The sequence below is a fragment of the Pezoporus occidentalis genome, unplaced genomic scaffold (genome assembly GCF_034315485.1).
Source record: "Pezoporus occidentalis ecotype Australia unplaced genomic scaffold, CSIRO_AGI_Poc_V1 ctg18, whole genome shotgun sequence".
In the NCBI taxonomy this organism is placed as follows: domain Eukaryota; kingdom Metazoa; phylum Chordata; class Aves; order Psittaciformes; family Psittacidae; genus Pezoporus; species Pezoporus occidentalis.
The window spans coordinates 10,818,328-10,845,400 of NW_026913640.1; the positions used below are offsets into that span (position 1 = coordinate 10,818,328).

Consider the following 27,073-nt stretch of genomic DNA (forward strand, 5'->3'; position numbering starts at 1 on the left):
GGCATTACAATAGCATATTTGTACCTTTATACAGTGTATTTTATGAGCAGCCTACCAATTTTTCTAATGAATGCCATAATAATTATAACCTGAATTCATATGAAAAGAAATGAGCTGCTGTATGCTATCAAACTAGATGGCCAGCTGGTGAAGTGGCCAATGCTTGTTGCCACAGAGGAAGGGCTCAGCAGTCCATCAGGAGACAGAATTTGTATAACCCATCTGGGAAGCCATTCATTAAATTTTCCTAATTTTACCAATTAATAGGTGCATGTGAACATGGTTAGCTACAGTTTTCACAGTTCTTTAAGAGTTAGGGTGGAAAGAAACTTTTTTCTGTTGATAGCTATCCCTGTGAAAGGTAATATTTATAGAAGATTGATCTGGCCAGTTTGCTTTTCTTGGTGCACACTGTAATTAGGAAGGCAGTGCATGTGCTCCTTTATTGAAGTGCATTGTATTTCTTTCAGAAATACTGTTCAAATTGTCTATAGAAAACAATTTTCCTGAAAGAAGTTTGCATTGAAGTTCAATTCTGAGTGGGTGCTTTTTTAACTCAGATTCAGCAAATTGCCAAATCCCATCATAACATGACTATTATTTAAGGTATGTGGAACTTCATTATACAGAGGTTAAAATGTATATATGCAAACACAAAGCTGAATAAGTATTTAGCTCTTGTTAAAATCTTACTTGAATATAATAATTATGTTACACTGTTTATTGAAGCAGCAAATGCTGTAATTGTCATGTTTCATATCTAATTAGATATGAACATGGTTTTGAAGTTTATTATATAATCCATATTTTATATACATATATATGTATGTTTATGGCACTTAGGAACTGTGGTAGAAGGTACATGTTGTGGAGGGCTTGAGGAAGACAGAAGGGAGCAACCTGTGCAGATGGAGATACCTCACTTCGTTCTGGGGAAGCTGATGCTCCTGAACTGCTCCTACAGTCAGGTGACAGCAAGTGTCAAGGTTGGCAAGCAAGAGGAGGACCCTGACTGAGGACAGGAAGCATCACCACAGGAATCGGTTGCTTCCTCCTTACTATCTGTGGATTCTGGAAAGATTTTGCCTGACTGCATGGCCTGAAGGTGGCCTTTAAAACAAACCTGGTGTTAAGGGCAAGAGAAAAGGCAGGCCCCTGAGCACTCCAAACTACACACTGTGCTGGGCTTCTGCAGCTGGAGAAATCTGATGGCATTTGGTGGGATTTGCAGATTTTGCTGGCATGTGGCAACCTGTGGTAGCCATGTCCAGCAAGCTCTAGTCACAGCAGTGGGGAGGAGGTTTCAAAGGTTTCCAGGCACTGTTCAGGCAACATGTTCTCTGAAGCCCTCATGGTGTAACTCCGGCTATTGGAGCATGCTGAAGCTTGGTGAATGCTTCCTCAGCACGGGTGCTGGAACTGAGTTAGCACATGTGGTAATCATTTATTCCTTCAGCAGTGAAAATACAGTTCTCAAACTATATTGACTTTTTCGTATTTCCGATGGAGTTGCTACTGCAGGCTGCTAAGAAGCTGCTCCTCTTACTGTCTTGTTCCTCCCTTTCAACAGATCCAATTTGTGATTGCATCTTGTTTGGGAAAAGATGGAGGAAGTTAGCCCACTTTCACAAAAGAATTCGTAAGATATTTGCAACCATCCTTTCTACTGAGTCTGAGAATACTTTCTGTGTGTGAGTTTTAGTTAATCTTCACAGCATCCAGTGATAACCACAAAGTTCTGACATCTCTGAGAGATAGAGAGAGAAAGTGGTCTACTGCTTTCCAATGGGCATGGACAGAGCAAGAATCGTGTGGAAAGCATGCATTCAGCATAGACGTCCTTGCAATAAATTATTCTTCAACAACAAGTCTTTGTTAGTTCATTTTCTGAATATAGGAACTCAGTGTTGTAGATGTGACTGTTTCTTGCCAAAATAGTTTGAAATAAAATTACCTATCATCCCACCCATGCAAAAATGAGCTACAGCTTTTAAAAGCTTCTTCAAGATTCCCACTATGATCCCAATTTTCACTCATGCACAGACCTCTTGACCTTGAAATGCTTCTTTTTTTCCACTAGAAAATAGCCACATTTTCTGTTTCTGTACTAACGCTTTTTTTTTTTTTTTTTAAATGAACAAACTGAAAATGATAAAAGAAGTGGGATAATTCTCAGATACCATTTCTTTTTGTCTAAAACCTCCAGTATTTCCACCAGGGAAGGGACAGAACAAGAATTTAAACAGTTCTGGAAGGTTTTGGATTAGGAGGAAAGGTGTTAACAATAAATCAGCTTTAAGAAATTATTTTCCTGAAACTTCAACAAAGAAGACAAGCTGAGGGCAGATGAAGTTCCAGACAACTTATAGGAATGCTTAGGTATCCCAATCCTCACAATGTAAGCACTGAATTGTAAATTGTATATCCAACCACTTGAGTGGTACACAGAATTTTGAGCCTTTGAATAACCTACTATAAGGATATCCTTTACAATAGTGCTATAAGGGAAATCCACAGAACTGATGCAGGAAATACAGCTGATATAAATGGCAATATTTTCCAAATAGTTTTTATACGCATATTGCTGAACTGTGGAGGTTATGTAACTAATGGCTTAAGCTCTACAACTATAGGACAATCTAGGGACATTATGTAGAGTTTAAGCTACCATAAAATTTCCTCAAGGTAAAGGATAGATTACAGTCTCAGACTTTCAAAACAGGCAATCCGACTTCATCACAACAAAGTACGCTGATAATGGTCTGCAGGGTGAGGCAAACAGCCAGAACGGGGTGCCACCACCCAGGAAACCTTCCAGACCAGAAGGTTTTGTACTGGCTCTTCCCCTGAGCCAGAGGGGTAATAATAAAACTGCGTGGCTCAGCCTTGCCTTCGCTGAGAATGTGCATTATTCATTCAGCTCCTTGGCAGAGGTATCTGTGATTCTTTGTACCCATGAAAAGGACAAGAAACTTAGCAAGAGCTGTTGATCTGGGCCTTGGCCATCCACTGCTACTCTCCTTTTTAACCTAACAATTGGTCTAAATTTAGGAAGGAAGGTTCCTGCAGAAAAATGTCCTCACTGCTATGCACTGAGGGTTAGCAGATAACTTATTTCTGTAGCGTACACAAAGCTATAAGAAATCTGAGCCATTACTTCTTTCTCAACCTAGGAAACCAAATGTCAGGACCAATATATTTAAGGAATCTGAAGAATTTGTTCTTTAGGAGAGTGTTAACAAGAGGCCATTTTTGTCCTAATTAAAGTCTTTCTAATACTGATATTACAAGAGATAGCAATTTTTTTTTTTTGTTAAAACTATAAGCTAAAGTTAGTAAGATAGATCATAAGCAGCTTCCATTAGCATTTGGTAAAGAAGGTTTCCTGTCATGCTTGCTTGGTAGCTTGTTATCCCAGTAAAGTTTGACTGGACAATTTCTTATGGTATGAGGCTGATTCAAACAATATACCTAATATAGGAATGTGGATTCTACCACAAGTCACAGTAGTGGAGGGATTTCCAAAGGAGTATTTGCTTACTCACCCATCCCTCCTGGAGCATTTAATTGCAACCAACTTACAATTCACAAAACAAGTGAATATAAGACCTTTAGTTAATATCTTGCACTTTTGTTCCATGAGGAAAATACTGTGAAATATCAACTAAACTCAGTGCCAGCCCTGAACTGAATCAAAGAATATATCTATATTTTACAGTTTCAGACTTGTGTAACTATCATTACAATTAGGTAATGTTAGGCTCTGAGAAGGAAACCATTGATTTTTAGCAAGGCCAGATGCTCCATAGCGAAGAGTCAGTTTGAAGAAGAATGACTACTGCAAAAGCTTGCAGATTTACCTCAGAAAGTTGTAAAAGTTCAACTGTTGCTTGCAGAAAACTAATTTGGGAAGCATCAAAGAGTTATTTCACTTTATTAAGCCTGCAGTTTTAAAACTCAAAATATTTACTGCAAGTATTGCAGAGGAGAAATAAGAGAAGCTTCTCTGTAGAGGCCTGTACAAACTCTCATGCAATTTAGAAAAGATTACAATATTTTCATCATAAATAGATTATGACATTCAAACTGCATGCTAAACAAAGACCTCCACAGAAGTTCAAAGGCAGAAACATTGTTGGATTTGTAACTAACATTATTTAAAGACTGGGAAGAAAAAGACTTTATATTTCAATGAGCTCACACAGACTGTCTCAGCCAAAACCCATGAAAAACATTTAGTAAAGAAGTGCCTTTAGATGAACTGAGAATCCTGGAAAATTTGGCTGGCAACAGGATTCATTCATTCATTTACTTTCCAGAAGTAATCTTTTGAGACATTAAATAAGCAACGTATTGCAAAATCCACTGAAGCTAATGAAGATCTTCCCACTGATGCTTTTGATCTTCAAATTGATTGAGAGAAAGAATAAATGTCTTGGGAATGGAAAATATGAAGAATACTTTTGTATATCAGAATTTCCATTACCTAAAAACTGCTCGTTTCAATGCTGCAAGGGATTGAGTATGCCTATTCAATTTACTGGAAACAAAAAGAAAATGTATACAGTCATTTTCTTTATTTTGCAAGTCCAGATCTAGCCAGACACTTCATTGCTTCATGACTCCTGTGAACCTGTATCCCTTTTTGACCCCAACCAGGAGTCCCAGATTAAACCCCTGGGTACCTCTGATGAATAGTGTCAGATTTAATTCTGGGTTTTACTGAAGCTGTATTTGCTGTGTTTGAAACCAATTTATGAAATATAATACTACTGAGTACAAGAAGGGCACAAAGTGACCACCTGTGAGACTGTCACCTTCATACCTTCTTTCCAGCAGGAGACCTGGTGATAGTCATCACCCTGAAATGTTGATTTCTGCACATCTAGCAAGACTGGTGTGTTTTAACTGAGCCAAATGACACATTATGGATAAAAAAATATTATGAATTTGATTCCCTTTCTGATATACGACTTTCTGAATCCTAACACTGATTTTCAGAGAGTGTGGTTATCTGGGCCATATCCTTAGCTTATCTCAGTCAACAAAGCTCCTTGAAGTTGATGATGTTAAGTTAATATGTATCAGCCAAGGATCCTGAGGCTTTTTTGGGTGTAACATAATACTTTCAAGTAATTTTTAACTTAGGAATGCATAGGATCAGTCTCTTCCAGAGAGATGTTTCTTTACTGTGGTTTACAGGTTTTATGTCCTTTTGTCTGGTTGTTTTTTTCCAGGCTTTTGAAAAAGGAAGAAAATTTTGTTTTCATCCCTCGTTCCCGTGAAGAGCTTCCAGAAAACTTTCCAAAGGAAATTCCTGGGATCTGTTACTTCCTCGAGGTCAGAAGTGGTCAGAAGCCGCCAAAACCCTCCATCTCATCTGCCAGAATGAGAAAGGTTTCTTACAACATTGGCACCATGTTTCTCCGGGAGACTAGCCTATGAGGCCTGCTGCAGATCAAAGACTTGTCAAAAAAGCACAAGCCCAGAAATGGGTCATGACAGGGGAGCTAGAGGTTCTTTCTGTTTCACTGCCATGCTCTGAACAAGCAGTGAAAGCTCCATGTAATGTCAGGCAATAATCATTTAAAAAGGTGGGTGGTCATTGTCAGTAACAAAGTGGAGATAGGGAAAAAAAAATTAAGCAACATACTTCCACTTCCAGAGGAATTTCTTTCATAAACTTCAGTCTGGCCCCTCTATGGCAAACAACAAACAAAACAGAAAAATCCCAACTCTCAAATTGGAGGTTGGTTTTGTTTTGTGCAGACAGGATAATGGTTCTCTGTAGATTTGCACCAGCTAAGCAGAATTGAGAGTCAGTTCTGATTATGCATTCCTACATTTAATGTGTTCTTCAGTAAGGTAATGATGTTTTTTAACTTTATGAACAAACATTTCATACATATACTGTAGACCTGTTGTAACCTTCCTGTCAGGAGGAATTATAATTCAATACAAATATTGTAGTAATTTTACCTATTTTTATACATATTTCTCTTTCTGGATTATTACATTCCACATACTGTAAGATGAGTGAACTTAGGTAGCTTTCAGAAGAAGCTACTGTATATTTCATACATTCTACCTATCAAACCTTATTGTTATACAAGTGGGAAAAGTCATTTTTTGACTTTTGAGGCAACAAAAATAATATTTTACAAAAAAACCCCACACCACTTTGGTAAGTCTCTTTACCTGAGTTTTGTGCAAAAGCTTTAGGTGAGCATTGTCTTGCTTATATAAAATAATGTTCAGTATTTATTTTCCCTACAGTGCTGTATGTCCAGACATTCCAGGACAATGCAAACAAAGTGTAGAAGGTCAATGTGTTGACAGACAGAGTTCTGCTCAGTGGAGCTTGTTTCCCATGAAATTATCAGCCAAACTGAATTTTGGTAAAAGTCCTGGACTTTTTAAAAAAATGATCTTGTGAAAACTTATTGTGAGGAATTCCAGAAGACACTGGGAGCTCACTGAATACTGTTTTTCCATATTTTTTTTTTATAGGACTTGTGTTCCTAGTAAAATTATAATTGAAAATCCCATCTCTTATTAATAATGTTCATCTGGGAATTTCCTCTATTACTGGATTGGCTGAAAGGTCCCCTACTTTATCTAATGTAGACCAAAAAAATAATGAAAAGGGGAAGGCAGTGCTTCCTAAGGTTTTATCCAAATGGCAGTTCAAGATTTAGATGAGTCCATATCAATTAAAAAAAAAAAAAAGAGGCCAGTTCTTTGTTGTTTAAAATTAATATAGCTTTATTTTCTTCAATTAATTCAGTTGAAACAAGATGTGGATCTGTCCCCTAATAGGCACATTTTCTGGCATTTTTTTATTTCTCAGGTGTTCCTTTTCAAAGCTAATAGCAGCCAGGTTTCTTCTGCAGGTGCTCTTCCTTACAGTCATTCTAAAGTGGGCCAACGTAGTTCTGCTGTTGCAGACTGTTAGTTGATACTTGTGCAGTGATTCCAAAGTGTCTTAGTTTTACATGGACCTGATCAAAGCTCACTGAAATCTAAGGTAAGACTTTAAACAGCACTAGGAGGCGTGAGATCTGCATTTCTGTAATCCAGAACAGAAATTATAGTAGTCATAACTTGAGGCATCTTTTGAAAATAAGTAAATTAGTTGCACCACATGTCCAGATTATCCAATTATACCTTTCTGTGGAGGGAATGACAGTGCTGTATTTTTTCCCTTTGAGGAGTAGCCCATTTCAGAGTGCAAGTAAGTCAGAATGACACCACTAGCTTGTGCTGAATGTGTTTCAGGCTTCCTTTCCTTGAAGCCTTTCTGGTTGAGAAAGCATTTTCTTGAACCTATACAGACCTCAGCATGTAGAGGACATCTGAATGTATTATGTAGGGGTGGTGTTTTTCTTGCCTGAAGAGGGTAGATGCATGGGAATTAGCCTAGGAATGTACTCGAATGTAAATTCCCTTACTTTCTAAAGGGACACTGATCTTAAAGATTTCTTCCACTGATATTAGTGCATCCTTGGGTTTGGAGGAATTAATCTTTTATCTGCCTTGATAAACAACATCTGCAACTCTACTGCCTATCTGAGAAATGACTTAACAAAAACTGTTTGAGCTTGTGTTTGCAGAATTTCCATCCAAACTACTGATCTGAGAATTTTCTGTGTAGGATGACTCAGCCTATAGCCATTAGTTTGTATTTACACAGGATGTAGCGTGCATTTTTTTTTCCCTGGGAACATCAGTGAGACAATGCAAGAATCATAAATGGAACAAAGTTCATGTTTCACCACTGGAAGGGCAGCAACACATTTGTTCCTCTGATGTAGAATTTACACTCCTCTGTTTCTTCACGTATCTGCAAGTAGCAACATCTGCTGTCTTGAGTTTCTGCACAAAACAAATCTATCCTCTCTGAAGACAGAGGAAGGAGATCTGCATATTACCTATACAAGGCAAAGGAAGTATGATGCGAGAACACTACCTGGCGTCATCAGTCTCTTTGCTGCAAACTTTTTCTGTGCACCTTCCCTCTGCTCCAGGCTCACAGGGACTAGACACCATGGACTGACCACAGACGCAGACCCAGTGGCCAACTTCTCATACAGAAGTCATGATGCCTAAGTAAGCAGAGGCACCAGTCATTCCCCCTGTCTTCCAGCACACCCCCCCCCCCCCCCCCAGCACTTTTTGCAGATCATGTGTCAGATTTTTCCATCTGCTTGAATTCCCCATCACACACAGGTGATGCAGTGCCTAGAGGATAGGAACCCAGAGCAAGAAGCAAATAGTGATGGAAGCGGTAGAGTGGTAGATAAATCTTGTTCTGCATCACTCTGGTAATATCTACCATTCAAAGACAAAAGTATATGCATGGGAGAATTGCTGCTAGCAGGACTGTTAAAGTGTGGTTTTATTGCAGGATCCCACAGAATATTTATTTCTTAATTCCAAAAAGATAATAGTCATTAACTGTGGTTGTGGTTTTGGCTTCACTACTCATTCCCACATCCAGTTTCAGAACTGAGTCTGTTTGGAAAGGCGTTTTGGAGCCTGGAAACATGCCTCTGCAAATAGAAAGCTAAAGCTTTTAAAACCTTGGAAATCTTGTATGGAAATTGCATATTCCAAAAAAAAAAATCTTTGAGTCATTAGCCAGTCCTATTGCATTTCATGTGCCATTTCACAGTGCTGTCTCCTCCTGTGCATACAGTGTTCCCTATGAAGCCCAACAGCAGTATGAGGTGCATAACTACCTCTTATCTGTTTTCCATTAATGGACATAAACCCAAGACAGTCCCTCTTTAATTTTTTTCTGTATACAGCAAGCAGTGCAGAGCTATGACATGTCGCATGCATTTAAAAGTATCAGCACTGCGCTGAGGCTCAAACTCAATTGATGCTAATCAATTTCACATTGTATATTTTTTCCACTGAATAGATCCTTCTTCCAGATGATTTAAAAATAAATGCAAAAAACCAAACACCCAGAACTGCTGTGTTGAATTACAAATTAGTATGAAACCTGCACCTTTTGTTGGGGCAGGTTTAGCTGATGAGTGGCTTTCAGATTCCTCAGCTGGCACTGACTGCATGAAAACTGTCTTGTCACAAAGTCTGTAATTCAAAAGCAGCATCATGAATTTTTGTCATTTTCTGGGTTTTCCTGTTCCAGTCCCTGGCCACTACCTCACCTCTGCTGAGTGTTCAGAGCTCACTGAGGAGAGCTAATTTGCTGTCCTAAGGCAATGTTGGAGCTTCTGGCTTCTGTTTGAAGTTCTGGTTATCTTTTGCAAAATTATACATGTGTAGTGTTGGAAATAGCAACATGCTAGCAATAAAAGAAGCATAAAATAGGTTGTCAATCTCAGAAACATTTGGTTCCCTTCCTTCAATGGATAATACATTATCCATAGTGCTTTAGTTGTATTGAGGGTGCCAGTGACAGTAGAGGCTGTGGAAGGATTGAGGATTCAGGATTCTGAGTGTGCAGAAGACTCGTCAGGCAGGAGCTGATTGTCCCCTGCTAGTGTTGCATTCTATTTCCTGCTCTAGGTCAAGCTTCTGCTCTTCAGAAGACCTCCACTTTCCTGCCCTTAGCATCTTGTATTGACATAGACAGTAATTCCTGTTATTGTTCTTACTAGCATTTGTGGTTGACATGGCTGTTTATATCTAAAGAATAACAGGGATTAAAGGGCTGTTCTTTCTCTTTGCAGCCCAGACAAAACTGTTTCAGTGACACGGTAGGCACACACATCCTTAGAGAAGAAGAAGACCATAAAGCAAGTTGTCACTGGTGGGTTTGGGTGGAGAAGTCAGTAAAATAATAGTCTGTGGCATGTTTTTGACTTTCCCAAGCACTAGATTTATCTGTACAGCTAGGAGTTACTCCTTAACCATGTTACTAATTTGCAATGCATGAACAGCCTTATAACAAAAATCTGTAAATTCTTTAACCTCATATACAGGATTGATCTTTTGTGGCTTTGCTGTTAATCATGCAGGAAAGCAAGCAAAACAGTGAAACTAGGGAAACTGGCCCACTTTGGCTTAAGCATTCCAAAAACCAAGTTTCATCTGAAGACAGGGACAGGTAAGTGCTTCAGGCACTTGTCTCTTCTGCTCTAGACATAGCAAGAGGCTGCCTAAATCCCTGACTAACTTCCTCTGTGACCACAGATGGCAAACTTAGATTAGACAGGGGAACAGGATGGAAGTATTAGATTAAATATTTATTTTTCAAGATGGCCAAGATAAATGAGATTGATCCCAGTGAATTAAGTTCTTAACAGACCAAGTGCTGTGTCTCATATCCTCTAGTCTTGGTGCTTTTCAGAGTTTTGCATTGGTCAAAAGAAGTTGGATCAAACTAAGTGGCACAGGGATAGATAAGCATAGAATCATAGAATAGTTAGGGTTGGAAAGGACCTTAAGATCATCTAGTTCCAACCCCCCTGCCGTGGACAGGGACAGCTCACACTAAACCATGTCACCCAAGGCCTCGTCCAACCTGGTCTTGAACACTATTCCAAAATAAATAAAGGTTTTATAGAGTAGCTGTGGGGACAGTTGAGAACAGGGGCAAATGCAGTTCTGGTAATCTCTTCCTTCTGGAAACCTCTTCCTTGTAACTCCTGGATGCCATTAGGACATTAAGGTTTAGAAAAGCTTTTGAGCTTAGAGCTCCTAGCCCAGTTATGCAAAACCTGTGTGCCACCTTCACCTGAACTATATGCTGAAATGCCTACATAAACCTTGTTATCCTGTAGCAAAGATGGTAATAAAATACATAAATTCTAAAGAGCAAAGAGATAGTTGCCAGGTTATCATTAAAATACATTTTTGTACTTTTGTGAATTTGTAAGCCCAAAATTAACTTTCCATTAGCAGGAAGTCTCACATTGAGCTGCTTGTTTTCTAGATAATTATTCCATAGCAATACTCACTAATGATAACTCTTGAAGCTCTAGGTCATGCTAATCTATTCTGTGTAGATTGTTGGAAAACACCTATCACCTTAACAAACCATCTTTTAGCAGAAGATTAAATGGCAGAATAAGATGCTGTCATGTATTGTTAGTCCTTCCATCCTGTTCCCCATAGAGAGAAGAGTATGTAGTGGAATAATTTGATTTTGTGAGGTATTGTGTTTCTGTTAGTTTTCTAAAAATATATGTTGCTACTGACTTAAATAATGAAGAGCAAAATCAGAACTCTAGACCAGAATTAGTAAAGAGTTTTAGTTATAAGCAGAGTATTTTAAAGGCTGCCCACTGAGTAAGACTAGATGCAGCAGTAGAAGTAGCATCCTAGAAACAGCAGTACCAGTAATGTATGTAAGATAAATAGGAGGCATAAAACAGGCAGATATATATAAAGGTTAACGTCTGCTTTATACACAATAGTAAATATATGGTAAAAGTAATTGATACTCAGTAATGAGGAATACTGTTTAATCCATTTTGGCATTTGTTTATTACCAGTATACCTCTAAAAGATTGGGTTTTTCTTCCATAATGGGACTGGAATATTCTACTAAATCAATATCAGAGTTTCTGAAGTTATTGCAGAAGAATATGTTATGGATAAATAATTATGGAGAGTTCTTTTAAAAATGAACCATTGCTTGAAAGAACACCATATGGAAAAAAAGAAAGAGGTATGGACAGGTATGTTTATTTTAAAAGTTTATATGGCATTTCTGACTGCTTAGAGATCATTCTGAAACTGTACATTTAAAGCTCACAGCTGCCTGGTTCAGTTATTTGTATTTGCGAAGGAGGAGGAGGTAGAATTTTCAAAATAAGGGGCATACTTCTCAATCCCATTTTCTCTGCTTAAACACAACCTCTTTCTGAGGGTTGAACCCAACTTTGCAGAATGATCCTGAGGTTCTGCATGCCTAAATAATTTTTGGAAGTGTGGGTTATAATATGTATTACTTATATTCACTTGGAATGCTGTATGAAAGTGAATTCTAAATATCCAACCAGCAACAAAGGTACATTTTCACAATGCTAACCTGTGCTGGATGATGAAATGTGGAATCGTATCTAATTTATGCAGGTTTTTACACCTTTTTTCCAAGGTGAAGGTCCCAGATACATTGCTGTGGAATAGGAATGAGACTCGTTGGCCGCCTTTATGATGTTCTAGGGTATCCTAAGTGAGAAAGCACTGTCCAGCTACCTCCATCCATATTAGGTCACCTACTGAGGGAGTGTCAACCTGAGTCTTACTTTCTTTACATTACAACTCAAAGCCAAGTCCCACATGCTTTCCAGTGTTTAAGTGTGTAAGCATCCCTCTCCAGAAAGTTTTCACAGGTCCTGAAAGTATATAGGTAAGAAGCCAACAGAGAGAAAGCATCTGAAGAAAGTGAAGTATGTGTGAAGGAGAGAGCTGCTGTATACAGATATGCTGCTGATTCTCAGCTTTCGTGTATTTAAAAGTTGGATGACCCAGAGAGTATTCTGGGTATGACGCAAAATGCAGGAGAGCGCTGTAGGTAATGTCATGAACTCTCAAGGCATTAGGATGAACTTTAGAATCCATAATCCTTAGAGTTTTAGTGGAATTGTGTGAGAATGCACTATTTTCAAAGAAGGAAAAGCTTTGTATATTAAATTAAATTTAGATGTATAGTTGTGGAGAAAATTCGGGAAGGGGGGAGAAAGTCTAAAAATTTTAAATGCAAAATGCAAAGAAGAATGTCACAATTTTTATCATTTTACTTTTCTGAAATTTTGATACTCAATACAAAATTAGATGTGGAACAGTACAAGTGAGGCACTTTGCCAGCTGGTAGAAATTTGGAGGATAGTAAGAATGCCTTTTAAAAAATATATAGGGATACAGCACTTTAAAAAAAAATGTCTTCTGCTTTGTGAGTAAATATTGTTGAGAAATGCCTAAACTGAAAGAAATCTTAGAAGACTGTTGTATAACAACAAAAAGATGCTAAGTCTATGATACAACCTACAGTTCATACAGTCCTATATATGGAGTTTTCAAAGCACATTCAACCAGCAGTTGTTTATAGTTAATTTCAGGGAGAGCAGTATTGCACTAAGCACCCTATGCAAAAATGCCAAACAGATAGTGTTAGGTAAGGCATAGATTTAACTCAGCTCTTTTAGATTGTATGAAGAGATAAACTGCATCTCAATGCAAGGCTTTAAATGCTCTTCCTAATGTGTCTTCCTAATTAAAAGAATATTCCTTTCAACTAAAAGCTAACAATCTGTGATTGTTTCAAGCTCCCCACTTCTGATCTAAGATAATACTGGTGTGCTACTCCTATAGGCTCCACCAAAAGCCGTCTCACCATACCTGAGCATATCTCACTCACATTATTTACTGCTTCAGAATAGTGGCTGTTAGCAAGCAACATGAGGAGTCCATGCCTCTCAGGAATGGATATCTGATTTTCTTAACACTGGCATGGTTGTTTTTTCTCACCTCTTTCTTTTTTTGTCTGAAATAGTGTATAGGTTGGTGTCTGCAATCACTTGGGAAAGAACAGGGGAACAGAAGGGAAGATGCTGGCTGAACGTTCCCTCACTAGTAACTGCAGCTTCTGTCTGAGCTGTCCTAAATTGTACTTGTGTTGTTACTCACTTTGAGTACCCAGATTCTCCTACAGAATCTTGGGTTGGGCTCTGAACCAAAAAGGATGAGGGCAGCCACTCTGCTATACCGCTTCCATTCTTCTCTGTTGTGTTTGCAATTGCCATTCTGATCCTTAGACATCTGTGGTGTTTTTCCCCACAGTCATGGTTAGGAAGGCCGTGGGAAAGTTCTTCTTGGGAAGAAGCAATAGTATGCAGTCCTTCCACACTGTGAACTGTCACTCTCTCCAGAGAAAAGGAATTAGAAACAGTATTGTCCTCAAGAGCTGAGAAAACTTGCAGATTTTCCATGTAGAGTAAACAGTTTCTGTAATTACCAGGAAAACAAAACAGAGAGGCAAAGTTGTACAGCAGGAGCATCCCGTCTCATACACACTGCTGTGATAAAGAAATCCAAATCCTGAGGAATCACAGGCACGTTATCCTCGCTTGCTTTAAAGGTCAGCTAAGAAGTTAATTTCTCAAATGGGCTCATAGCTCTGAGACAACATAACACTAGTCATTTCTTCCAACAAATTGCAGTTGTTAGAGAAACTGGATTAGTAGCTCATAGACCTAAAAATAGTCATTATGCACTTGCCAGAGAAGGATGAATTCAGTAACAGAGGTGAAGGTATATCAAAATAATATCTGGAGTAAAAACAACAAAAAAAAAAAGCTCAACTCAAAGCAAGTTACCTGTAAAATTACATTAAAAAAAATAATCTGAATCACCAGCTGGAAGGATGACAGGGTTTAGTCTTGGTCCTGTTTTATTCGCCTTCCAGATCCACCTTGCAGCTGTTGCTTTATTTACTAAATCAGTTTGGCCACAGTTCTTTTCAAAGTCATGTACCTCTAGTTAGGCAGTGAAAGCCATTATTTTAAAGCCATTATCTTAATACTGAAAAATGAGAGTCTTTGGCTTAACATTTTAATCTTCTTTGCAAGCGGGGGAGTGGAGAGAGAGGGATAATTGCTAAACTTATTCAACTGAAAAACAAAAACTAAACTCCCAAAGACCAAATCTAATAACAGAGCTACAGCAAAACCAAGTTTCCAGACCTCAGAATATGTTTAGTAAAAAGTGGGTAATTATTTTTCATTACACCAAGCATCTGCATTTTAAAGAATTCTCTCTTATGCCATCCTTTTATGGATTTGTATTACTACTTGCTTAGACTTAAAAAAAAAAAAAAAGGAAAAAGAAAAACACAGAACACTTCTTTATTCTTCAGTTACTTATTTTCCATAGCAGAGCAATTCCACTGTACTGTGTATGACCTTGAAGGAGCAGCACTCCACTGCAAACAGGGAGCATCAGCCTGTGTGGTGAAAAGTTCTGCAAGCTGAAGACTGTAGTTGGATGCAGTTTATACTATGACTTAAGTAATTCTTTTTACTTTTATATCCAGAAACAGACTTGTATATCACTCAGGATTAACTTTCATCATTTTCTTTAGAATTTCTTTCTATAGTGTGTGACTTTTCTGTGCATCTTTCATAAAGTCTCTGCATTTCAGATCTGAGGCATTGACAAGTGTAGGGTACAAATAATAACTGTCAGCAAATCTAATCACTGTGAAAGATATTTGTTAAATTATTTATGCTCGTCTTTCAGATATCTTATAGAGTCCTTTTTTGCATATTCAGTTCTTGCAGAAACCTTTGGTTATCATTGTAAGAAAGGTCAACAGTAATCTTGATTTTGGGATTTAAGTAGCAGCAATACCATTTGTCTGTCATTCACCATGTACCATTATTACTACAGTGTTAAGGTTCATTTGTGAAATAGGAATGTCAGGATAAGCAGCATTAGCAGTTATCTGCTTTGCACATCCTACACATTATGTACGCATTTCATGGCATACGTCTATAGAACATAATATGACTGGTAAAATATGTAGAAAAATAGGAATAAAAAATACAAAATCTGTGGACAGTGCTGTGTTTGATAGCTATTATGAGATATTATGGATATATTGTCACCTGTTCTTGGGATTGCACTGAACCAAATCATGCATCTTTGGCATCCATCCTTGCTTCAGTGAAAGGTATGATCATCGTTATCTCTTCAGTCACTACAACTCAGTTATATTAGAGCCCAGGGCTCCACTGCTAGGATTTACTTCATACCCTTCTTGATTTGATTTTAACCTTTCCCAGTTTACTAGAATTCTGCAATTCATCTTTGCAGGTTTCCGCAGTATTTTGAAAAGGCTGTGTGTAATCTGATTGTGCAATCCACTGGTGCAACACACAAATGTTAATCTGTTTCAGACCACCATCCCAGAGAGTCCACACGTTTCACAGCCACACATAATGCCCTTATTCTCTATGCCACTTTGCTCTGCCCTTGTCCAACTTTAAAAAGGAACTGAATGTTACTAAAAATATTCCAGTCATTTATATTTGTTTCAGTGGGATAAATTCATTATTAGGAGAAACTTTTGCCAACAAGCTAGTTTTATTGGCATTAACTTCACAGCCTGAGCCTATCAAGTCATAGTTCAGTCTCTTCCCAAAGCCTTTGTAGACAAATTGAACTTTGCATGCAGTATCTCGCCTAGAACTGGTAACAGTTCTCCAGATGTCTGTCACTGTGATCCTGACTCTCCCATCTAGTGGAAACCCCATGAAATTCATGAAACCATGAATGGAAAATCTCATAGTGCTGATACTTGTTTAACACTTTCTTCCAGGAGCTTGTTGCAATTCTGAAATTGGTGATCTAACTGGCAATTTATTCAGATTGTCTTCATTTCCTCTGCAGAGAACCGTAGATGACGATTAATCTTTGATGCCTAAATGTTGTATCTTCGGAGTTTTCCCTTTGATTTCAGTGTTGCCAGTGTAAAAACTGAGGTCTCATTCCTGTCTAAGATGGTGACAAAAGAGCTGCAATAATGGGATCAGACATATGTGAGGGTAATTGTTAGGTATCAGTAAAAAACTTGTATTATTGTAGGAAGATAGATGTTCGCCTGAGTTCATGCTGCTCAGTTTTAGGAGTGGCAATTTTTAGTAGGAATTACGAGCCTATATTGGTGGTCTGTCATTTATTGAGAGCCAAAGAAAGGGTAGGAGCAGTTCAGTGCAGTGCAGTTTTAATTTCAGCTTTATGAATGCTGAGAATTCCTGAGTGTCTTGTTTCAAACTTCTCTGTTCACAAGTTGGATAAAAATCTTTGCTATTCCTAAAATATGAATATTGCCCACCTCAAAGCCTGTACTCCTGTGGAAGTGGACCAATCTGTCTCCCCTGGGTGAAAATGCTGTTTGTGTAATTCTGTAGTACTCTTATAATGTGTCCTGTAAATCTTCGCTGGAGAGAATTGCACAAACATTCTGCACTAAGTAATAAGATTACGACCTTGTTTTATCAACAAAGAATGCTCAGTATTAAAATAATACTGGTTGCCATTAAATAATACTAGAGCTCTATCAAGGTTTAGAGCACTATGATATTTGCAAACTGAAGCAGTTAATATAAAATTTCTTGCAGATACAAAGATAATTAATTTTAATTTTAGTAATTTGCTGAAGAGGGAAGGTGGTGTGCCTAGATATTTCTGTGAGCATAATTGTTAATAGATTAATTTTAGTGCTATGTAAATCTGAACATTATTTTAAAACATCAGCTTGCAATCTACTGAGAAGGGATGTTGCACGTTACAGTTTTACCGTGAGCTATCAGCTCAGCAAAGCATATAAACCAATGTCTTCCCACACTGAAACCAAGGGAGTAATTGCAAAATAAAGTCTCGTTACTTGTCCTAGCTATTCAGCAGAGGAATCCACCTGCCAACAGAAGCAAAGTCCATACAAACTATCACATGGTGCATTTTGATTTTTTTTAATTGGGGATTCATTTGGCAGTCTTAGTGGTCTGGAAGTTGCAGTAAGTACCTCTAATTGAAAACTACTATTTCAGTTATGATTGCTTCCCCAAGCCAACTGAGCTTATTATTAACCAAAGACTTACTTACTTGAAAACAAAACAGTAAAGTTTGGTTCTGTTATTTATGTCTCTGACTGCAAGCAGTTGAAGTGCATAATATGTGTAATAACCAGGCCTGTGTTGTGTCATTGAGATAGTTATTCAAGGCTGCAGCACCAGTATAACGCAGCAGAATTCAGTAATAATCCCTCTATGGGAACACGAGTCTATGTAATAAATTGATGTGCCATATGTGTAGGCCATGGGAAAATTGTGTGTGCAGTGAAATACATGCAGTCTTAAAAGCTTTTAATTGTACTGCTCTTCTTATAACAGAATGTGTATCTTGATAGCTGTGACCCTATAAGCTTTTGGAAAAAAAAAAAAATCTAAAGTTTATTCTTCTTGTTTTAAAATCACTGTTTTGTGAGTTACTGTTTACATAGGCCTGCATACAGCAAGGGGTCCTTCTCCATGTGTTGCTGGGAAATGCAAAAGCAGATGCCATCTGTAAATCTTGCAGGCTGGAAAGATCAGTGAAGCCCTTTACTGGATTTCCTCCTGCTAAGCTGCTGCTTCTTCTTAGCAAATGCAAACAGTGCCAATAGCCTGGACCACCTTCAGGAGAAATAAATCATTTGTTAAATGTCCTTGTTCTGTCCAGCTTTTATTGATTCTTCTAAGTTCTCCATTTCTGCCTCCTTTTGAGTAGATTTTGTTGATAGGATTCCTGCAAAGTGTAACAGCAGTCAAATAGTTTGCCTATTTTAAAGCCCCTGAAGGCCTCAAACAAGAAGAAAAAACTTTACAAAACTCATGCAGGCATGCTGTTAACAGATAGCAGAAGGATAAACTTACCTTCTTAAGAGTACTCCAAATTATCATTTAATGGTATGCCTGAACCGCGTCACTTGACATCTTGCTTTCATAGTACAACCTGCTCTAGTGGTGTTTGTTACAGTGAAGTCCTTTTAGTTTGTCCTTAAAGATTTTACTTGCTTGTCACCATACTAGAAACATAAGGTACACTCTCTAAGAAAAGCAATATGCAATATACTCAGCATCTTCTATTTCAATGCCTCTAGTTTTAGGCTAGTATTCATATAAATGTTTCTAATCAAAATACCAGTTTTATTGTTCTTCACAAGACCAAGCAAAGAAGTTTTACCTTGTCTAAATACTAACAGTTGTCTAGATACTAACAGTAACATCTATATTCAACAAATAATCTTTGCTCATGCTTCTAGTTAGTGTGTGGTGGGATCCATCATACTCTGGTTCCCCATTAATGCATTTGAAAGGGAAAAGTAATGAGCTATTTCAGTTCATGACCTTTGTGCAGTACCTGATTCATAAAGATAAGTATATCCAAAATATCACTTATGAGTTTTTCGCTATCAGCAAAACAACAAAACCTCTTTGAGGTTCAGCTGAGTTAGTTCTGAAGATCTTGCATTGCTTATTCAGTTTCACAAAGTTTCTTGAGTCATTGTAATGGACTTATTTAATGAAGCTTTTGCATAGACACTGGCACCAGCCTTCATCAAAAATTGTTCAAATTTTTGCTTCCCATTTTATCTGGAAGTCTACTTGTAATGAAGAAATTATCTGGATTAAAAATAATAATAATAGTCTTACAGATTCCCTTCAAAACAGTTCTCAGTTTATTTGATGAAGTCCTCTGGTAGGTAGCTCACATGAATTAAATTTTGTCATATTATTAACACAATATTCAGAAAAAATGCTTCCTCAGAAAAATTCCACTGAAGAACATTTTGTTCCTGATTGTGTCCAGGATAACTCTACTTCAGAGCTGATTCACTGAAGAGGTGATAAAAAAAGCGAGAATATGAAGACAAATTCAGAAATTTTACACATGATAAATATGTTTATTTGGTTTAAAAAAAAAATATACAACAGGGAAGTAATTGTTATGTTGTTTTTTTTTCTGTCATTAAACTGTGCTTATATATGTAACAGTTTCTCATAAAATACTTATTTCTTCCCTCACATTCTCTCACTTGAAACCAATACAGCTTCAAAGAAAAAAATGTTCCCTGCTTTATTTCAATGGGTTACTTAGTAAATACATTCCAGCTGCCAAGTCTGTCCAGACTTTCACTAATTTAGCTGTCACTGAGAGTCACTGGTAGATCTTGGGTTTCTAAGCACTGCAATAACATGACATGAAATGTACCGGTTCAATTAAACTCCTGGGTGCTGAAGATACCATCCAGATGGTATTTATTACTCTTCTTCCATCATCTCTTAAAAAGATAAAAAATTAGGTTAAGTCTGTGTCTTTGCATTATTTGAGTTCTCATATGTGAAGGCTGCATCTGGTAGCATGTTGCAGACTTGCTTTCCCATAAAGGAATAGCTGTTGTACCCTTTCATGATACCTTTGTTTGTCTGTCTGGAATATTTTAACATTTCTTCAACCATGTTGGTAGCTTCAAGTGGGCTGCCCAATGTCTTGAAAACCTGGATAGAAAGCCACACTAAACGTGTACAGAATAATTCTGTATTTCAGGTGAGAAAAGTTTCCTATGGATATGTTTGCTTTACTGGTAGGCACAGACCAGCTTTACAAGTGCACTGGACTCATCTTGTGCTGAAGAGTTGGTGTGTGTAGGCACAACATATGTTGACACATTGCTCAGTGATGCAGACACATGGTCATGCATTTCAGTCTGGCAAATTCTGAGGAAAACATGGAGGTTGCAGCATTTGGAATTTCAGATGTTAGCAGGAGTACATGATTTGTACCACCTACTCTCTCATGTCATGGAAACTACCTGGAGCGTAAGAAAAGAAGAAAAAAGAAAAATAAAGATAAATGAGGGGGATTGTGAGGTAGAGCTCATTTATCAAATTTAATGTTCTCTTAATCCTTCTTTGCATTGTCATGTATGGAACTAGCACCATTCAATTACAGTGGTCAACACTTATCATCTGTCTCGTAGGAATTGTATCTGAATTTCCATAGGTAAATTTAATTCTGAGTAGCTATAATACTGCCATGGGGCAGGAGATGACTATCCTTTTTAATAACCATTGTTTAAAGATTTGTTGCTAAAATAGTCAATATCCAAATACCCTGTTGGGACTTGGCAAGTAAGGTTCACTTTCCAGCAAGGTTTTGTGGTAGGAACTTTGAATGTTCGTGTGAATCAGGAATGATCAGTGGCAGTCCTAAGCCTTCACAAATAAAGTAGGCTTTTACAGTGCAGTCAAAACCTTGGTACTGCTACGCCAGAAACCCAGTGTTCTGAACAGTTACATGCTTCCTATCTCTTGATAATGCTTGCAAAGGGAAACAGTGTGACTCCTATTATACCTAATAAGAATCCTTGTTTGGACCAGAAGTCTTCAAAGAGCATTGAAACCATATCCTACACTCCCTGCTATACAAAAACATCTGTGGTCTGATTCTGCAAGAGTTCTATTTGCTGGGTAACGCTCAGTCTGTAAACAGAACCATAGTCTGGGACATTGATGTGTAACAAGTAGGAAAAAGCACTTTCCCCTGACCTGCACTTGGGTTTAAAGCTTAGTTACATGGGCCATCAGGCTGCAGCCCTGCGTGTGGTCTGTCAAACAGGTAATTTAAAAGGTGCAGGGGTCTCACACAAAGTGTGCATTGGTCAGGCCTTCTGCAAATGTGAGCAAAGGTGGTGGGGCTGTGGCCATACCTCATCAGGTGGTTTTAGATGGGAGCCTCACACCCAGTATCTAATGCAGCATTTCAGATATATAAGGACTTATTTTTCCACACATTCTACACCCATTCCTATGTATTTTATGAATCAGGTCTGTGATCAATGTTTTGAACAATTTGTTTGCTGCAGTTTCATGGGGTTACTATCTCTTCAGTTTGCAATGTAAATAATACTGTACATCTGCTATTTTATGAAGCAAATGCCATGTGAATTGCTTATTTTTTAAAAGTTATAGCTCTGTTATGGTTTATTTGCAATGCCATCTGACAGTATTGATTTAATATATGATGTACCTGTATGGCATGAACTAAATTGCTTATATTTTACAATGTGAAATATTTTATTTTTGTTTTCTAAAATGACTACATTTCACCCTATGAAGTTTCATAAATGTTTCTTTAAATAAGTGGGCCATTAGGTCTGAAAATATTGCTTCCTCTCCAGTAGTGCAGGCATAAGAACCAGTATTCCTTATCAAAATCACTGGATATATCATCTAGCAATTTCAGATTACAAATATATGTACAAATATGTAAACATTTATAGTTAATCAGAACATCTACTATATCTTCCTTGCTTTTCATGTAATGATACATTTTAATCATTTTGTATACTTTTTATTTGTAATTATTTGTGAGACATACATAGTGTAAATAACATATTTCATTATACAAGATTTCTAGGTATTCAAGATTACAAAAAAGTTGAATTTGTATATGAAAAGAAATTGACAGTATATTGGAATGACATAAAATGAAGTGGTGATGATTATGTTCTATTTATACTGTTCATTTCCAAATTGTCTGTTAAAGAAAAAACAGTTCATTTGCCCTTTAATGTCCAACCAGTTATTTCCAGTATATTTGGATCAATAAATCATGCAAAAGTCTATTAAATTCATGATGAATCATTTACATTTCCTCTTTTTCTGTGGACAACTTACCTATGGATAACTGAATTAAAATATACTAAAACCCCGTTTAGTGAAACAGTCCAGAAAGTCAATGAAGTTCTTTGTGGAAAAGAGCCTTTTTTCACTCCTAGCTCTCAAACGTCATCTTATACCACAAACCCAAAAGTATTGTTAAACTAGTAAGATATGTTACAACAAAATTCTAGATGCTTAAATACGCATCGTGTATATATACCTTGATTTGTAAGCTTTAGTTTTCATAGTTGTTGGCATGTAAAAACCTTACTAAAGCCTTTGTTCTTGATTCAACTTTTGGAGTTTTGAGGCAGAGCTTCTTAAATTTAACAGATTGTTGGAAAGAAAACGTCTGCTTTCAATGATACTATAATGGCTGGTTTCTTCCAATGATTGTTCAGTTCTTGGTTCTGTAGAACAACAGAGCAGAACCAGATTTCAGTCCTGGAGAACAGACTTACAAAACGGATGACATTACAATGAAATCTCAATACTAGCTCATTGCTACCAATGCAAGAACAAAAGCAGCTGGCATGCTGTAATGTTGTCAGCCTTACAAATGCTGCTTGTGTTGCCCATTTTTTCATGCCTTCTTCATCTTTTCTATATCCCCAACTGAGAACATGACTCATTCTGCTCTGCTATTTTTTACAGAAGCCCATTAACTAGAATTGGTTGCAGTATTTTTCTGTGGAATGTGTTACTGGGAGAAAATGGAATTTCAATTAATTCAGAATGTTGGTAGGAGAGGCATTTCAGTACGGAATGTCCTCGCCTTTTAAGTAGCTAAACTAAATCCAAGCAAGGTCTAGCCTATCCTAAAATTTTGGGGATTTTTGCCCTTCCCACAACTGGCTTTCAGCCTGGTGAACACTTTCCAAGAAGAGATTGATATTTTGTCTATTCCTGTCTTCAAAATTATTCCAGAAGATTATTCCAGAATTTTTAGATGGAAATTTGAATAATTCTGGAATATGATAGTCATTTCTGGTCCACAATAGATTTGGGAGTACTGTGTGTCAACCAGGAAACTGTGATAAAGACAATTCTTGGAGTCTCTTGAGCTGGGAGAGTTACTCGTCTATTAAAACACTACATTTTGAGATCTCACTTTGCCCAATAAAGCTTATTTATGTGACTGTATGGATGCAGGAATGCCTTCAGCTTAACACCCATATGGAGTTCAGATAATTCAAGCACAGAATGATACAATAGGAATAAAAGAAGGTACATAGAAGGACAACAATTATGAAAACTGTTGCATATCTTCCAGAAAATAAATAGGCAAGTTTTGCCAGATTTGAAGTGACATTGCTATGGTAATGATCTCTGAATACCATGGTGAAAGGGGATAGAAAATGATTATTCTGTGTTTCTTACAATGGCAGAATTAAGGGCATGTAATGAAGTTACAGGCAGCAGATTAAAAACAAGTAATGCAAGAGAAAGTACATTCTTTTTTTATAGAGTGTGTAGTCAAATTGTTGTTCTCAGTGCCAACAGAACATTTCAGAGACTAAAATAGAAGCAATTAGAAAAGCTGACGGAGGGGAGATTTATCAGCTGATTTTAAACATGTTGAACTGCAAGCTGTTGTCAGCTGAGGAAACCACTGATCCTTTGCTGCTGGAGTCTGAGAGAGTGTACCAGCTGGAGGTCTCTTAACACTTTTTTATGCTCTCCCCTGTGTAGTATTCCCTATGGATATTGTTGCAGATGAGGTGTTGGGGTACGTGGATCTTTCCAAAAAAGGTCTGGGTTTATAGGCTTGTATGGGAGACACTGGAAGGAGAGATTCCAGGACAATCTGAAGAGTGAGGGAAGAATCAGGAGGAGATAGTGCAATGCACTGGAAATAGGCTGGACATCAGAGTTGCTTTGGGGGGTGTGGGGGAGGAAAGGTTGGCTGTTTTCTAGGAGCAAGCATACATGGTAAGGATTTTAGACTGAAAAGGATATTGGCCAGAGCAGGAAAGGCCATCTAGTGATTCTTCATCGGGGACAAATCAAGAAAGTTGATTTCTTCTGAAATGTCTCAGCACAAACAGGTTTCATCTTTCACAGAACTTTCCCCATTCCTAAGGAAAAAAAAAGAACGTGTGGACCAAGGAAATAAATGAAGACCCAGCAATGGGCCAAAACTGGTGTTACAAGGAAGACTTGTGGGTCTTTCATCATCTTGATGGGGAAAACAGTCCCTTGTATTTTGACTCTACCTGAGTACCTGGAGCATAGGCGTTGCAGGATTAAGTCTGCGATGTTGACAGTGACAGCTTTAAGCAAAAAGTGTTAAGTTTTCTAACATGCAATATTTCTCCTTTCAGTGCAGAGAAGAGAAAATTAGATAATAGTACTGAATAAAAGAGGTAGTTCTGTAAGTCTACACAGCCCAGTTATTTTCCCTACTCTGTATACAAACATATCACATCAGTTCTACTTTACTAGCTTCCTAAGATGTAAGCATGTGTGAGATGCACAGACAAAGTGGAACAGAAACTGAAGTTGAGGACCATTTTGATTCCATATTTTCAATAAAGACCCTAGTGCAGAGGTGAAGAAATGGTATCTGCTAATGGCACAGAACTGGGAGTTATCAACACAGCAAGAGCCAAATGAAATAAGGGAAGAATGGAGTGGTCTTCAGACCACATAAAAGAGAAGTAGGATGAAGAGATAAGTAATGTGTGCCAGGATTAATTGCAGGTATGTCTGTAATAAGTGGAAGCTCATAATTTAGAAATGACATAAGAAGAAAGAAATGGAAGGGTACTGTCTGAGAAGTGTATGATTATAGCTACTAATGTCATATGAAATAATCAAATGTAACCACAAGAGAGATGGTTGTGGTAGGCACAGGGAAATATCAATGTCATTATATAAGGTACTCGAGGGATCAAATCTGGAATACTGTATGTAATTCTGATTATTTGTATTCAGGAAATTAGTGTATTCCTCGACTGACAGCAAGGTAACGTCTAAGGAAAATATAATTATTTAATTAACCTGTTTCTTTTACAGCGGACCGTGCATATTTTAAAAAGCATATAAAAAAAATTTGAAGCGTGTCTGATGCAATAATATTTCTTTCAGTGATGAATACAGCATCATCAAATTTTCAAAGTGCTCATATTGCTTGCTGCTCTGTTAGACTAAGGAGATAGAATGTGATGCAGCTTAAGAATACAGCCAGGAGATGCAAAAGGCTGAGTTGCCATCTAGTGTATCTTTTGACAGATTCAGGTTGTGATTCTCTGTACCTTTTCCTGTTTTATGTGATGCTAGAGTCACCAGGTGAAGGACCTTCAGCCATCTCCAGTACTTTTCTTAAAATGTGAGACTCATGCAATCATTTATGTTGGAAAAGACTTAAGATCATTGAGTCCAACCATTAACCCAGTACCACCAAGTCCATCACTAAACCATGTCCCTAAGTGCCACATCTACACATCTTTTAAATACCTCCAGGGATGGTGACTCCACCACTTCCCTGGGCAGCCTGTTCCAATGCTCAACAACTGTTTTGGTGAAGAATTTTTCCCTAATCTCTAATCTAAATCTCCCCTGGTGCAATTTGAGGCCATTCCCTCTTATTCTATCACATGTTACTTGGGAAAAGGGACCAACCTGCACCTCGTTCCACCCTCCTTTCAGGTAGTTATAGTGAGCAATAAGGTTTCCCCTGAGCCTACTTTTCTCCAGGCTGGACAACCCTAGTTCCCTCAGTCACTCCTCATGAGACTTGTGCTCCAGATCTTTCACCAGCTTTGTTGATCTTCTCTGGACACACTTCAGCATCTCAATGTCTTGTAAGTGAGAGGCCCAGAACTGAATGCAGGATTCAAGGTGTGGCCTCACCAGTGCCCAGTACAGGAGACAATCTCCTTCCTAGTCCTGCTGGCCACACTATTTCTGATACCAGCCAGGATGCCACTGGCCTTCTTGGCCACCACAAGATGGATCATGTTCATCTGGCTGTTGACCAACACCCCCAAGTCCTTTGTCTCCGGGCAGCTTCCCAGCTCTACCACAAGCCTGTAGTGTTGCATGGGGCTGTTGTGGCCCAAATGCAAGACCTGGCACTTTGCCTTGTTGAACCTCATGCAATTGGTCTCATTGATCCACCAATCCAGCCTGTTTGGATCCCTCTGCAGAGCCTTCCTACACTCAAGCAGATCAACATTCAGAACAGCTTCATGTTGTCTGCAAACTTACTAAGGGTGCACTTGATCCCCTCATCCAGATCATTGATAAAGGTATTAAACAGAACTGGCCCCAGTACTAAGCACTGGAGAAACTACTTATGGCTGGCCTCTGACTGGATTTAACTCCATTCCACCAACACTTTCTGGGCTTGGCCGTCCATCCACGAATGAAAGTTACATATCAATATTTGTGCTAGGGGTGTTGATTCAGTTTCCCAAATACAGGAATTTGAAATGCCTAGTTCACATTGCTTGGCCTCTAGCTCCTCAGTGGCTGAAGCACTCTGTGGATCCTGGACCATATTTACTGATGCCACGTCAATCTCTTAGATGCTGTAGAATGACACTGTATTCAGGCAACTGCATTAATTACGTCAGGATGAGGTTATCATTGATTTCCAAGAAAAAGAAAAATCACATTGTTTGAAGGGAAAACTAGCTAACCAGACTAATATCAGAGTTCTTCATTTAATCAGCATACAAGATGACTTTTACTGAAGTTCATTGACAAATGATGAAATAAAGCTTTGAATATGGTCCAGAGAAATATTAAATGGAGTTTTAATAATATACTGAACATGGTAATATAATGAATTGAGGACTTGTTTGAGCAAGTAAAACAGAACTGTGATTTGCTTTATTTCATTTGACCCTGAAAATATTTCTTTAAATCCATTAATATTA

At 37.9% G+C, this 27,073-nt stretch overlaps 1 protein-coding gene and 1 long non-coding RNA gene across 2 annotated transcripts in view; one reads left to right on the forward strand and one right to left on the reverse strand.

The window, feature by feature from the left end:
- GUCY1A2 (guanylate cyclase 1 soluble subunit alpha 2) overlaps positions 1-7,098 on the forward strand; it is a 147,070-nt gene extending 139,972 nt beyond the window's left edge. The window contains exon 8 of the mRNA XM_062615353.1: positions 5,238-7,098. Within this exon, the coding sequence (XP_062471337.1) occupies positions 5,238-5,445 (208 nt within the window). The 3' untranslated portion in view covers positions 5,446-7,098. The remainder of the gene's footprint in view (positions 1-5,237) is intronic.
- The window catches only part of LOC134161970 (uncharacterized), a 182,197-nt gene that overhangs the window by 143,479 nt on the left and 11,645 nt on the right, over positions 1-27,073 (reverse strand). The gene's annotated exons all lie outside the window — the stretch shown is intronic.